The 13121-nt window shown below is 40.3% G+C and overlaps 1 protein-coding gene across 2 annotated transcripts in view; it reads left to right on the top strand.

Moving 5' to 3' along the window:
• PHTF2 (putative homeodomain transcription factor 2) overlaps window positions 1-13121 on the top strand; it is a 60326-nt gene that overhangs the window by 8866 nt on the left and 38339 nt on the right. For both annotated transcript variants that reach the window (XM_072335267.1, XM_072335275.1), the window contains one exon: window positions 4747-4823. In XM_072335267.1, the coding sequence (XP_072191368.1) occupies window positions 4779-4823 (45 nt within the window). In that variant the 5' untranslated portion in view covers window positions 4747-4778. The remainder of the gene's footprint in view (window positions 1-4746; window positions 4824-13121) is intronic.

Raw genomic sequence — 13121 nt, 5'->3', positions numbered from 1 at the left:
CTGTTGGGAAAGCAACTATGTTAATTCCTTTTTGTTTACAAACTAGTCTGACCTTGGATTACAAGGCAGCGACTTGGGGGGGCCTAAGTTGGCAGGGCAGCAAGAATCCTTCTCCTGCTGGCTGCTGGATGGAATCCTTAGGTTAGCAGTACCTTGGTTTTTGTTTTCTTTTGTTTTAATTTCTTCCTTTTTCCTTCCTCTTCTTTTTAGTTGGTTGGGATTCTGTTAAGGCTACCTGAAAGCAATGTGATAATGTTTCCCCTGAAAGGTGTGACAAGTTTCACATTTGTTTTTATACCATTTGCAATTCTGAAATGCTGTTTGGTGGGCAGTACCGCATAGATAAGGTACTTTAACAGAACACTGCGTGCATTATATGGTATTTGATGTCCCTTTTAAAAAGGGAAATGTGGGCCTAATGATTTATTTGTAATGCACATGAAAAGAATGTCGTTTGAAACACTGCTTCAAGGATGGTGGCACAACCCCATGGATGTGTGCAGAGGAAGGATGTCTCTTGGTGAGTGCCAGTGGTGCAGCCGCATTGCACTGATGTTGCTCTTGGTTTGTTCCCTCCTGACAGAAGAACCTGCAGAGTCAGCAGGGGCTGCTCAGTGTGAATAAGCTGTTCATTGGGCTTACATATAGGATTATATATATATATATATATATACATATATACACACACACACACACACACACACCCCTAGGATTCTATTCTCCGATTTAGAATAAACCATAAATATGAATTTAGTGTTTCACAGTGCTTACAGACAAGAAAAGCAACCATTAGCCACTACTTCCTTGACTGTGTTGTACTTTCAATGATGTTGTGCTCGTTGACATTCCTTCGTCTTGTTTAGTCTTCCAATATTTCTCAGTTGTTATTTTGGCCTTCCCCTTTGGTATGAAGAACACAGCTTTATTCAGAACTTCTGAGTTCAAAATAGAATTCAAGTGTTCAAAATAGAACTTGTTGTCTGCGGACTGTCATTTAGGAAGGTTTGCGTTTGTGTCTGACTGGGGGGTCCAAAACATTTTGGTTATGAGTAAAATATCTGGTGTCTAATCCTGCGTGACACAATAAACACCGTGTTCTGCTTGACTGAGCTCTAAATTGCTGGAAACATCTAAATATGCATTTTAGTGGCTTTTGAAAAAGCGTTTGTTTGATTGCAGGGTGTAGTGTGTACTTATTTAAAATGGAACACAATTATGTTGTGAAATGGAACAGAAACAGCTACAAAACCCTACATCTGAATAAGGATCAACAAAGTGACATAGTTGTCTGCTTTTAGTTTCAAACAAGTAATGAATTTCATCCAGAACTGTTGCTTGTTGTTAATTTTAATGGTGAGTTTGATGAAGTGGTAATAAATGGCTCAGGTAAGTGTTGCAGTGTTGTGACCTAGCTCATGTATTTGGGTGTTCCATCTGGAGCTGGGCTGTGTCTTTAATGTTGCTCTTAAGTCTCCAACTAGTTAAGATGAAGCTAATCTTTCTGTAGTGACTTTGCACAAGGCGTACCAGTGAATGTGGTGCAGCTGAGTGTAAAAGCAGGCCCTTGTCCCATGTGTGTGTTTGATGTGCGACATGAAACAGACTCAGAGAGAATCAGATGGAGGGCAGGTTAAAATAGGCAGTGTTCTGTTGTGGATCAGCTGCTTTGATGTGCTCATTTTTCTCATTTGGTGGATCTTAAAGCCCAGCACGTACAGTCTGACTTCAGGATTGATAGAATTAAAATTGTCAGCTGAATAAAACGTTAATGTGCAGAGTTCTGAGCTTGTTGCAGTCTCTTGTCAGAGGCCTTTTCTAAAGGTCCCTTCCAACTCCTAAGATTGTTATATATCTTACCTGCAGGCCAAACATTAAACTCATCATGCTGCCTTCAAAAAAAGGCAGACAAATCTCAGCCTTTTCAAGCAGAAACGCTGTCTGGATTAATTGAATGTATTTTTTCACCTTTTGTTTCAGTGTTGCATCAGAAAGTTCTGTGTGTCTATTGAAGAAAGCCCGTGATATCTCCTGGTGGAGGTATTTCTACACAGGTGTTTAGCTGAGGTTGGTGAGCTGGGACATCAGTCCTGAGGCCTTGTGCTACCTCGTGTATCTTTGTGGTTGTGTACTGTGGAATTCAGTAGTGCTTTAATTAACACTACAGTGGACTACATGAAGGATTTAATGGAGAAAGTTTTTAAAAACATGAAAACTGTGCGTTACTTAATTAATAAAACAGTTTCATTTTACTTGTGTTGTGGTTTTGTGATGTGATCACAAGGGCTGCTGCCTTTAAAATGATTGATTCCTCCAGTTGCAGCTGTATTTCATGCAGCTGGAGGTCCGGGATTCTGAAGTTAGCAGATTCCCCTCTATGAGGGACTGCTCAGGAAGATGGTCCGTCAGCTGAGGGAAAGGCTTCTGTGCAAGTTAAACATTTCTTTAAATCACAGCTAGTAATGAGGTTCTGCAGCCTTTTTCTTCTGTGGCTGTGGTGGTAGGAAGCAGGTCATGTTGTGTGGGAGGAGGGGCAGCTGCTTTTGGAGAAATGAGGAGTTTAAGACATGCACACACTGTATTCACAAGGTGGGGGATACACGTGTGATCAAATCCTGTATGTGTTGTTGGTATGTAGATTCTTCCTTGAGCAGCAGGGTTGCCTTTGTTGTGACTGAGCAAAGGTAGGTTGTCTGTGAGGGCTGTGCATGTCAAAGGAGGTGGCCCTGGTTTGTCTGTAGTCATGTAACCAAGTGTTTTATATTAACGTTTATGGGAATGTTTGCAAACAAGAAAACAAATTCTATTTTAAGCTTTATGTGGGTGAGAAAGAAGAGTGAGCAGTCTGCAATATGCCAAGGTATAGCCGGGTCTGTTAGATAGAAGTTTGTGATGGAAGTCTTTATCGTACTGATAAATTCTTAATTGCTGATAGTCACTCTTAGTTAAACTTCCACTGTTATTAGAAACCCAATTACAGTTCTTGACACAAGTGATGGCTTGATGTGGCTTCTATGGCACCGTTAACCACAGTGGAAGAATGACACTGTTCTGCTCTGAAAGCCACTGTTGTGATAACTCTGAAATGTGTACATCAAGCTCTGAGCTCCTTCAGAACTGTTCCTTTGTATTGTGTGATAATCTTCCTTAACATTGGATGAAGGATGTTGAAGTCTTATTGTTAAATATCTTAAATAGAATTCTCAAAAGGTGCTGTAAGTATTTATTAAAAAACAAAAACAAAACCTAAAAAAACCAGCAAAGACAAAACTTGGTGAAAGATGAAGATGTATTGCATTATGCTCCATAGAGATTCACAGGAGCCAGTATACAAGTCTGTTGATCTGTACTGTAGTGTTTATAATGCATATGGCAACTTAAAAATACAGCATCTCTGAAGTAGCACTCAGTATGGAACAAGAGGCAGGGCGGAATGAATGAGTAGCTGTCAGTGCAGAATTGAGTTTTCCTATGCATCTGCTCTCTTGTTCCAGGAGTCTCTGTGAGATGGGAGCATGGATGGGCCTTTCAGCAGTATATTACCTGCAGTGTTCTTACACAGAACTGTATGAATAGGAAAATTCATTGCTACTTTTTTTCTTTCCCATCAGTCACATTAAGTTCTTGGTGATGAAGAATGTATCATACTGTGTCACAACTTGCTCTAATGTTTTGGCATTTCATAAAGATTTCGTTTTGGTCTATGGTGCAGTTTGTTTCCATCTGTAAAGTGAGGGACTTTCGTATGCCCCACTGGCTCTTTTTTTTAACTGGGCTTCTGCTTGGAATACTTGGGATGCATATATATAGATTGAAAAGGAATGGTTGAATTGTATGATCGTTAAACACAAGTACTGAGATGTTCTGGAAAATATTTCTTTATACAGTTCTTTCTTTTGCTTCACTGGTTGCTTCCTGCTTTAATTAACAGCTTGGAATACGAGCACTACATATACCTCACTGTTACTAATCTCTTCTTATCTTAAGTAGACTGTGAAATATTTGGTTTTGGTTTTAGTTATAATGTGTTCATATATGTATATATATATTCTTTTATATATATGTGTGTGTGTATTTATATAAGAATTTGCATATTATTATAAAACGTCTGGAAAGGGTTCTAATTCTCACGTGTTCTTTCAGTTAACTTTACAGAATGTCCACTGCAAGAGAAGACAGACAGTTCATTCTCTTACTCTTCCATGAGAAAGTAAAAGCTGAGCCATGACAGGAGTGGAAGGGTGATTTGGGATTTGGTGATCATTTTAATTCTGAAGTTCTGTTTGTTTTTTCAGTGCTAACTCTGCACCAAACAATACTTTCTAGTCATTTTCAAGGGAAAAAGTTTTACTCAGGCCGAGTTCCCCCTTCTCATATCACTGTCATTTGGTTCAGTGTTTAAAAAACCCTAAAGCCTCTTCCTGTTTGTTACCATTAAAACAAGCGTGCGACTCTTCCGTAGCTTCTTCTGCCTTAGTTTTGGTCTCTCTTCCTGAGTGGATTAATTTTGTGATCAGAACAGGGACTGTTGTGATCAGCGCTGTTCTTGTTGTCCCCCAGATACCTAATAGTTTGTACAAGCTTTTCTTACATTTTATAATGCATTGATCTCTTAGCATCAGAATCCTTATGTGGTGTTCTGCATTTAATGGAACTTCGAGTTTCTCCTGAGATAATACAGCACCCTCTATGTGCCACTTGAATTGCACTGGAAAGTGGAAGTAAAGTTCTGTTTCTTTCTGTTAACAGCCTAAAATGACTGGGTGAATTCAGTGGAATAAATGGCGTCCAAAGTAACTGATGCTATAGTTTGGTACCAGAAAAAGGTAAGCTTTCTGTTTGTTTTTATGGTGACTTCAGGGGGAAAAAAAAGTTGACTTATTGAATTTTATGTGTAAAGCATAATATATTTATGCTTAATATAATATTATTAAAGCATAATAAATATGAAGTAGTGCTGAGTTGTTGGTTGGTGTTCCATGAGAGGGAGTAGCTTGGAACTCTGCTTCTGAAGGTAAATTAATGTCTAACGGTAATACCTTTCAGGATAGAACTGCTTTTAGTCTGGCTATTGATTTCAGTGTAATGTTGATTAATGCACTTGTGTGCAGAAGAATGCTGTTTCTACAGTACATAAAACAATCATTGTATTTAAGTTGGAAGTAGGAATTCAAACATTCTGTGTTAGTATCAAGGACTGATATAATCCATAGCCTAAAGAGGTTTCTGTAGAAGTCAATTAAAAAACCAGAATGGAGAGAAACAGGAAAGAGAAAATAGATCCCACTGGGACATGTGCAGTTCAGTGTCTCTTGTTAGTGTATATATTTTGTTTCATATCTGTACAAAGAAATATTGATGTCTGAAATTATTTCAAGTTACTGTATCCTCTTGACATTCCTGTACTGGTTGACTTACTCAGCTAAATTGTTTTTAAAAGCACAGAGAATTTTGCTGAGTTTGGATGTAGGATTTCAGGTGTGATGAGCTTGTTCTATTTTTCCTTATCACTCCATGCTTCATTAGGTTCCTGTTTTCCTTGGTCCTGTGGCTCTCTCTGGGGAGCACACATGCTGCTCTTAGCGGGAATAATGGCAGTGCTCTTCAAAATAGAAATTGTGGTTAACGTTTATTTTAAGCACGTGTAACTTGTAGAAATGTGACAGTACTGACAATCTGACCGTGTCATCTTCTCAACTGTGAATTTAAGGTGCAGTTGGAAAAGCAGAAAAGTGAATTCTGCTTGCTTGGTTTTTGCTGCATATTCAATTATGTATTAAAAATGTGGGAATCATTGAGAACTTAATGAGAAATTTTTTGTATTTTATACTCCTTCCCTCATTCAAGCTTTAGAAAAACTATTTTTGTCCATGTGAAGAAGATTAAAGCGCAACCATCCCTGTGGGCGCTCGTGAGAAGTTTGCATCTCTTCAGTGCTTTGTAGAGTCGCAGATGGGAACTTTCTTATTTGTGCATTTAAAATAATAATAATTAAAAAAAGCATGTTGCTGAATTTCTTCAATAACAAAGTTTGGTACTGCAGTCACATGGCTTTACTTCTCAGATCCGTTTACTGTTTCTGGTACATAGCTGGAAATCCTTCATCGTGTCCTGGTTATTCCAGTGGTAGCACAGATGAGGTACGTAAAGGCAGTCATGTGCAGTGGAATCGGGTGGTATTTTTGAATCATTTCTTGAGTTTGGGTCCTTTCAGTTGTTCCAAAGACTTGTAGGGTGATTTGGAGGAAGACTTAATGTACCGAAATTCAGTGGAAAGGAAAAATGATGCTTATAATAGAAATCTTTAGAATAAACTGATTTTACCTGCTCCTCAGGTCTCTGAGGTTTTTTGGGTGGTGATGGTGAACTGTCATGGACAGATTTATTATGCCATCCAGGTTAACTTTATGTAGAAAGTGGTCATTTGATGTGAGCAAGAGCCTCAAGTCTCTGAAAGCCTTAATTGAAGTTCCTGCTCTTTTTTTTTTTTCCTGTTGTCTGTTCTTTTTTTCCCCTCTGGTTTGAATACACTTGTGGTCCTGTTGGATGCTCAGGAAAAGGAGTGCTGTTAGTGACCACCACAACCTTCCTTCCTCTTGGTGCTAGGAACCTCTGATGAGTCACTGTGCTGTGATGGTACAGGGAGCAGAGCAGGCCTTCTGGGTGCCAACAACTCATCTCTCAGTTTTATTGTTCCCAGAAGGCTGCTTCTGACAGAACACCTCACCATCAGGACAGGTCGTTCTTTTAATCCTCGTTCTGCTGCTTTTTTCCAGTGATTGCACACACGTGGTTCTGCTTAGAACATTGAGACCAACAGCAGAATTCCTGCTGCAAGTCTGCAGGTTTCCACAAAGGTCTGTGCAAGCAGAAAGTACAAACTGCCTTTGAGGCAAGGGACGGTGGTGTGTGACCACCATTACTTCATGAAAGACTGGGCTGTCTTAAGGAGAGATGTGATGTCGCATGGACCTGATGTCAGTGTTTTCCATGGTGTGATCAAAGTTGAATTGCAATCAAAGCTTTCAGAACTTCCTTCTGAATGAGAGAGCGATATCTTATTTTGGGACAAATTCAGAACTGTTGCATCTCATGTAAGCATTCATGATAACTGGATGATCTCTGGCTTCCAATTTAGTGAGAGCCTGGATCAGGCTGGGAGTTGTTAACTTTGTAGTGCTGTGTATGATCCTTTCCTAAGAAGATCTTGGACTTTTCACCCATGTCCCTGATTTTCTTCCCTTGCCGTTTACATGGCACAGTATTTTTTCCCATTGGATTCATTGTTTGTACTTAAATTTTGAACTGGGAAATGGAAGAACTGTGCTAGAGATGAGTGGGTAGCAGACATTTTTCTTGTCCCTCCTGACACGTTTCCATTATGCTGAACTTGGCTTTCAATTGTAAGTGTGTCACGTCTGATTTGTCCCCCTTGCCTTGCTTTTTAAGTCTGCTCAATCCTCACTGCTGCAGCTGAAATTGAAAGTGGGGAGAAATCAATACTTAGCAGTAAAACATTGTTTCTGGGTCGAGGGAGAACTAGGATTGCTGTAATTGTTGCTCAAACTAATGGCTTGCTTGTGTGATAAAATGAAGAAGAGCTATCATTTTGTAGGGTTTGTTTTTCATGTAAATGAGTTGATGAGATGATGTATGAAAACCCTAACAAAGAATATGAAGAATTTAGAATTTGGTAGTCAAAATATAGAGAAACAGTGTACTTGAATAGGTAGACACGTATTGTGAAAGAGATATTAAATAGATGACTTGCACCGTGTGGCTTTGTTTTCAACTTCGATATATTTTTAAACTTCATTTTACACTATATTTCCCTCTATTGAATTCCAAAGGCCTGCTGTCTTCTCATAAGTCAGGCACTTCTGGACTTCTATAGTAGAAAGTTACCTGGTTGAGCTCTTCCAGCTGCACTGGCGTGCAAGGAGCAGCACCCAAGGCTCCTTACCCGTGTGACTCATTCTATTGTCTGCAATGGAGCTCCTCACAGCACGGTGATTTAGTAATGTGCTTAATCGTTTAAAGGTCAGACTTTTTGTTGTGTAAACTTGTGTATTGCTGTTGCAACGCATGTAGTGCACTTATAGTGAAGAGGAGCTCTTTGTCTGCCTTGTAAAAATACTTAGTTCTTAATTACTTTTGTTTGGACTGTAGGGTGTGTTAAAACCAGTTTGTTATCTGAGATGTAGGGCAGGGATATATGCAGGACGTTGCTTTCCTGCATACGCTGGAAGTGGAGCTTCCCCGTTGATGCAAGTAGCGACTGGCATGGGGCATGAAATGTGGGCATGCTGGCTGTGTAGGAAGGTCCATTAATGAGCTGCTGCGGAGCTCCTGGGCGTACGGAGGAGTGCCCTGCTGAGATGTTTGTGTGTCTCAGGGAGGTCAGACAGGCGTGTGCCGGCTTCCTGTCAGCACGTGGCTGTTAGCAGCAGCGGGTGTGACGGGGCCGTCTGAGCTCCCTGCATCGGTCCCTGGCAGCTGCCGAGCTCAGAGGCACCTGTCTGTGCTTTGTTAATAAACAGCCTTAGGATGATGTGTGCGTATTCGAAGTACTGTGTCAATATCAGCACCTGAGGTTAAAAATAATACAACCAGTAATAGCATGAAATACTGCGTACAACTTAACATCTTTGCGTTCATTTATTATAATACTTTCAAGGCTTACAGATAGTAGGATATGTACAATTTCTGCCCTGATGTTACAGCTAAACCAAGGGTATACCAAAGAATAGCCAATGGTAAACCAAGGAATTTACCATCATAGCTTTCTGATTTTTAATGCTTGCTACAAAAATGGAGGGCTTTGCACACATTTGTTAACAGTATTGCAGGAGAGAATTAAGTTTTTCCATCTCTTGGGGGTGGTTGTCAGTGAAGGCAGAATGGAGCTTAATGAACCCGAATCCTGCATCTAATTGCTTATCATTTAACTTTGCCAGTGCAGCTTTATGCTGCTTTGGGTGTCCTTTGGGTACTGCTGTTGAAGTTCACAATAAAACAAATGAGATGTTTTCTTTGCCATGGCTTTAAAGGGCAAAATTAGAGTTGTAATTGCATTAAGATCGGTAATGTTTAGTGTTTTATAGCTCATTAGCCTAAGATTATTCTTTCCAGCTTAATAAAGAAACAGTAATTATACCATACCCTGAAACTACTTGATTTCCCTCTTGGTACTGAATTAATGTGATGTGGTGATGACCCTGGCATGCAAACCAGTTTTCACACGACAGTCTGGGTATGTGGCTGTATTACTGAGAACTTGGGATGCTGAAACTCTCAAAAAGGTCAATTTTCAAGTACCGAAATTTGGCAAGAATCAGAGCTGACTACTTTTGAAAGTGATGTTCCCCAGGGCTCGGTTTGGGGCTGGGTTTGTTTATGTATCAGTGAACTTGATGAGGGGACTGAGGATCAAGTGTGCCCTCGATTAAGGTTTGCAGATGATACCAAGTTGGATGGGCATGTTGATCTGCCACTGGAAAGGAGGGCTCTGTGGAGGGATCTGAGCAGGCTACGCTAATGGGCAGTGTCCAATTGCATTGCATTCATCAGGGCTACTTGCTGTATGTTTCATTTGGGTCATAACAACCTCAGGCAGCAGTATAAGTGTGGGGAAGGGTGAAGAAAGTTGCCTGACAGAAAAGGATCTGGGGGTGCTGGCTGACATCCAGCTGAGTGTGAGCCAGCACTGTGCCCAGGTAGCTAAGAAGACCATCAGTGTCCTGGCTTGCATCGGTGAGGCTGGCAGAAGTGGGGAAGTGACTGTCCCTCTGTACTTGGCACTGGTGAGGCTGCACCTCACCAACTGCTGGGTCCGGTTTGGACCCCTCACTACATGGGGGATATTGAGTTGCTGGGACGCGTTTAGAAAAGAGCAATGAAGCTGTTGAATGGACTAGAAAGCAAGTGTTATGAGGAGTCACCGAGGGAACTGTTTAGTGTGAGGAGGAGGAGGCTCAAGGGAGATTCCATTATTCTGTGAAAGCACCGAGAGAAAAAATAGGTATTTAACAAAGCTGCTTTCTATGTAGTACTGAAATTGGGCGCTCAGGTTGTCAGCTGACCCAGTAATGGGGATTACCTTCAGCACTTTGTTTCAATGAGTCAGAATTCAAGTTGCTGAATCTTATGCAATTGATCAGAATCACTCAAACCTGTGTGGCTGAACAAAGCAGCTGTATGCTGTGCCTGGCTGCTACGTTTGTGTACTTACTGAGTGAATTTGGTTAGGGTGCCAATGCAGTTTAAACTGTAAGAAGCTGAACGTATCTGTAAGAGCGAGCTGCAGATCCCTCTGTTTGTAAGAGCGTTTCTTGAACCGTTTCGTTATGCCTTGTGAAGCCATAATTTAGCATTTCTTTTCCCAAGAGAACTGATTTATCTCTCGGTCACACACCAGGATGTTGCTGGCACAAGGAATGTGTACTCTGGGAAGTGGAAGTAATCAGGAGTAAGAGCAGTGCTGTTTTGAAATTACAGTGGCAATGATGGTGAGCTTGCTGGATTTCTGTTGGTTTTCAGGGAACAGTGCTAAATAATGAGGCTGTCAGAGGGGGTTCCTTTGTCCAGTTCTTTCTTGAGACTGCTTTGTTCTGTGCAAACATACAAAAGAAAAAAGTAATGTTGCTGAGGGCTTAAGACTTGATGACTGGGCTGTAGTCATAGCGTAGGCAGTGGGTCAAGGGAAAGGATTGTCCCTCTTTGTACAGATTGTGATACAGCACGTAGGGTGCTATGCCCAGTCTGGGGATGTGCAGCATGAAGGTGGTTCTGAGGCTGAAGTGTGTGATGTACAGTGAGTCTGAGAGACCATGGTTTGTTCTGCCTGAAGAAGAGAGGGCAGAGGGAAGAGCTCACTGTTTCCACAGCTGTCATCTGGGTGGCCATGAAGGGGCAGAGCCAGGTCTTCTCAGAGATGTGATGGGATTGCAAGAGAGGCCATAAACACATGTTGAAACAGGGGAAATTCTGATCAGGTATAGGAAAAAAATGTTTACTATGAGGGTTGTCAAGCACTGAGTTACGGTCCCGGGGGGGGTGTAAAATCCCCAAACCTTGGACAAGTTCTGAACTTTCTTGGGTAAGTCCTTGAGAAACCTCCTGTAATTGGAGCTGCCCCTCACAGTAGCTGGATGTCCGCTGGAGGTTCCAGCCTGCCCAGTTCTTTGATACCTTTAGTGTGAGATTTGAAGGTGAGTAAACTTCATAAGAGGTTACACTGTACTTCAGTGACAAATGGAATCTTGTTCAGTTGGTGCTTTTTATTTTTCTTTCTTTTTTTGAGTAGTTCTTTTAAGGCATGGAAATGATAACCTAAAGAAAGCTGCCTCTAGTGTTCGATGTATGTTGCTGGGAAGTGGCTTAGGGTAGGTCTTGGCAATTTATTCTGAATTTATTACTGAATATTCTTATGCATAAAGTTTTTGTTTAATTGTGAGATGAAAAATGAGATCTTTCATGTTTTTAGCAGATCTGTTAAAACCTCCAAACTATTATTTGGGACAATAAGGAATGTTGGCTGATGTTAAAAAGAGTAAATATGTATTGACTGATACAGAGAAGATATTCATACATAGGTGATAAATGTTTAATTATCCATTATTGTACTCTGGAAATACTATCTTTGAAGGAAGCTTTGGTAAAATTATTGTGCAGTGAAATGGCTCTTAGTTCACTGCAGTTGAAGTTATTGCCTGCTCATTCGTTGGTAATTTACACAATTAAGAATAAACAATTCTTCATTTTCAAGCTGAAAGAAGGTAGATTTGGGTTAGATGCAAGGAAAAAGTCTTTTACGGTGAGGGTGGTAAGGCACTGGAACAGGTTGCCCAGGGGTGCCCCATCCCTGGAGACTTTCAAGGCGAGGCTGGACATTGCAGGGAGTTGGACTAAATGGCCTTTAAAGGTCTCTTCCAGCTCTACACATTTTGTGGTTCTATAGCTTTGCTCTGCACAGTTGGTTTTTCCTCTCCTTTTGGGAGTAGGGGAAGAAGGAAGGGAATTCCAGAATCTTTTAGTAACCAGAATTGACTGTTCAGCAGTCTTAAATCCCACGCTTTGCACATAAGGTTATGCAGCTTTTATCTCTTCGTTTTGCTTCTCCAGGTAAGTAAAAAGTTTCTAAACTTGTCCCTATTGACAGGCAATTGCTAAAGCTATTATATTATACATCTCTGACTATTGACTAGGTTTGTCTTAGCTTGTCTTGTCCATGTATTAATGATAAAAGAAATGGGGGGGGAGGGGGGAGGGAAGTGCAACAAACACCGTGCAAATGGAAGAACATCCTGAAAAGAAAAGAAGTCTTAGTAGGAAAACGTCAAGAAAGATAATGACACTGCTGAACTACTAAATCATTGCTGGTACTGCAGTGTGGATCAATCAGGCAGAAATATGAGGGTTTAAAGTAACTTCTAATAAACTTGTCCTGTGCATTGAGAAAATGGAAAAACATTTTGTCTGATATCCATAAATGTGTCCCTCAACATAAACTCAATATTAATATATTAATATGAAGCTTTGTTGTTTTTTTTTTTAAGTGAACAATAGTGCATGCATATAAGTTATTTACATGTCAGTGTCAGTATTAAAAGTATTCTGTTATAGAAGTTGATACAGATTTCAAAATGTTGGGCTGTAAAAATGAATAAAGTGTAGTAGCTAATAGGCTGTATTTTAAAAAGGTGTTAAAAACTTAATTTGCTTGCTAGGCAGCCTAAGGAAGCAGCTTCACTTTTTATTCACCAAGCTCTGTATCTTTTGGATTTGCAGTAGTATGTTGATATTGCCTGTAAAAGTGTGTAGCAGCTTTAAGGGACAAAGCTTAGTGTGCAGATTTCATTATGGATAAACATTAAAGTTTTAAGATCCAGCAGGAAATGCGATGTATTCTTAGGATTATAATCTTCATTAGCCGCCTTTGTCATAAATTATAAATGTCTCCTGAAATATTGATCGATTCCATTAGAATCCGAAGGCTCTGTGAGTATTGGGCTACATGTTGATACCATCACTACATTAGCTTGAAGTGAATATCAGTGTCATTCACAAAGCTCAAGTTCAATCTTCATGCACACGTGGCCTATTGATCTGTTTATGAGAAAGAC

The sequence above is a fragment of the Excalfactoria chinensis genome, chromosome 1 (genome assembly GCF_039878825.1).
Source record: "Excalfactoria chinensis isolate bCotChi1 chromosome 1, bCotChi1.hap2, whole genome shotgun sequence".
Lineage (NCBI taxonomy): Eukaryota > Metazoa > Chordata > Aves > Galliformes > Phasianidae > Excalfactoria > Excalfactoria chinensis.
The sequence above is the reverse complement of the archived record's forward strand: the minus strand, read 5'-3'. Positions and strand labels throughout refer to the sequence as shown.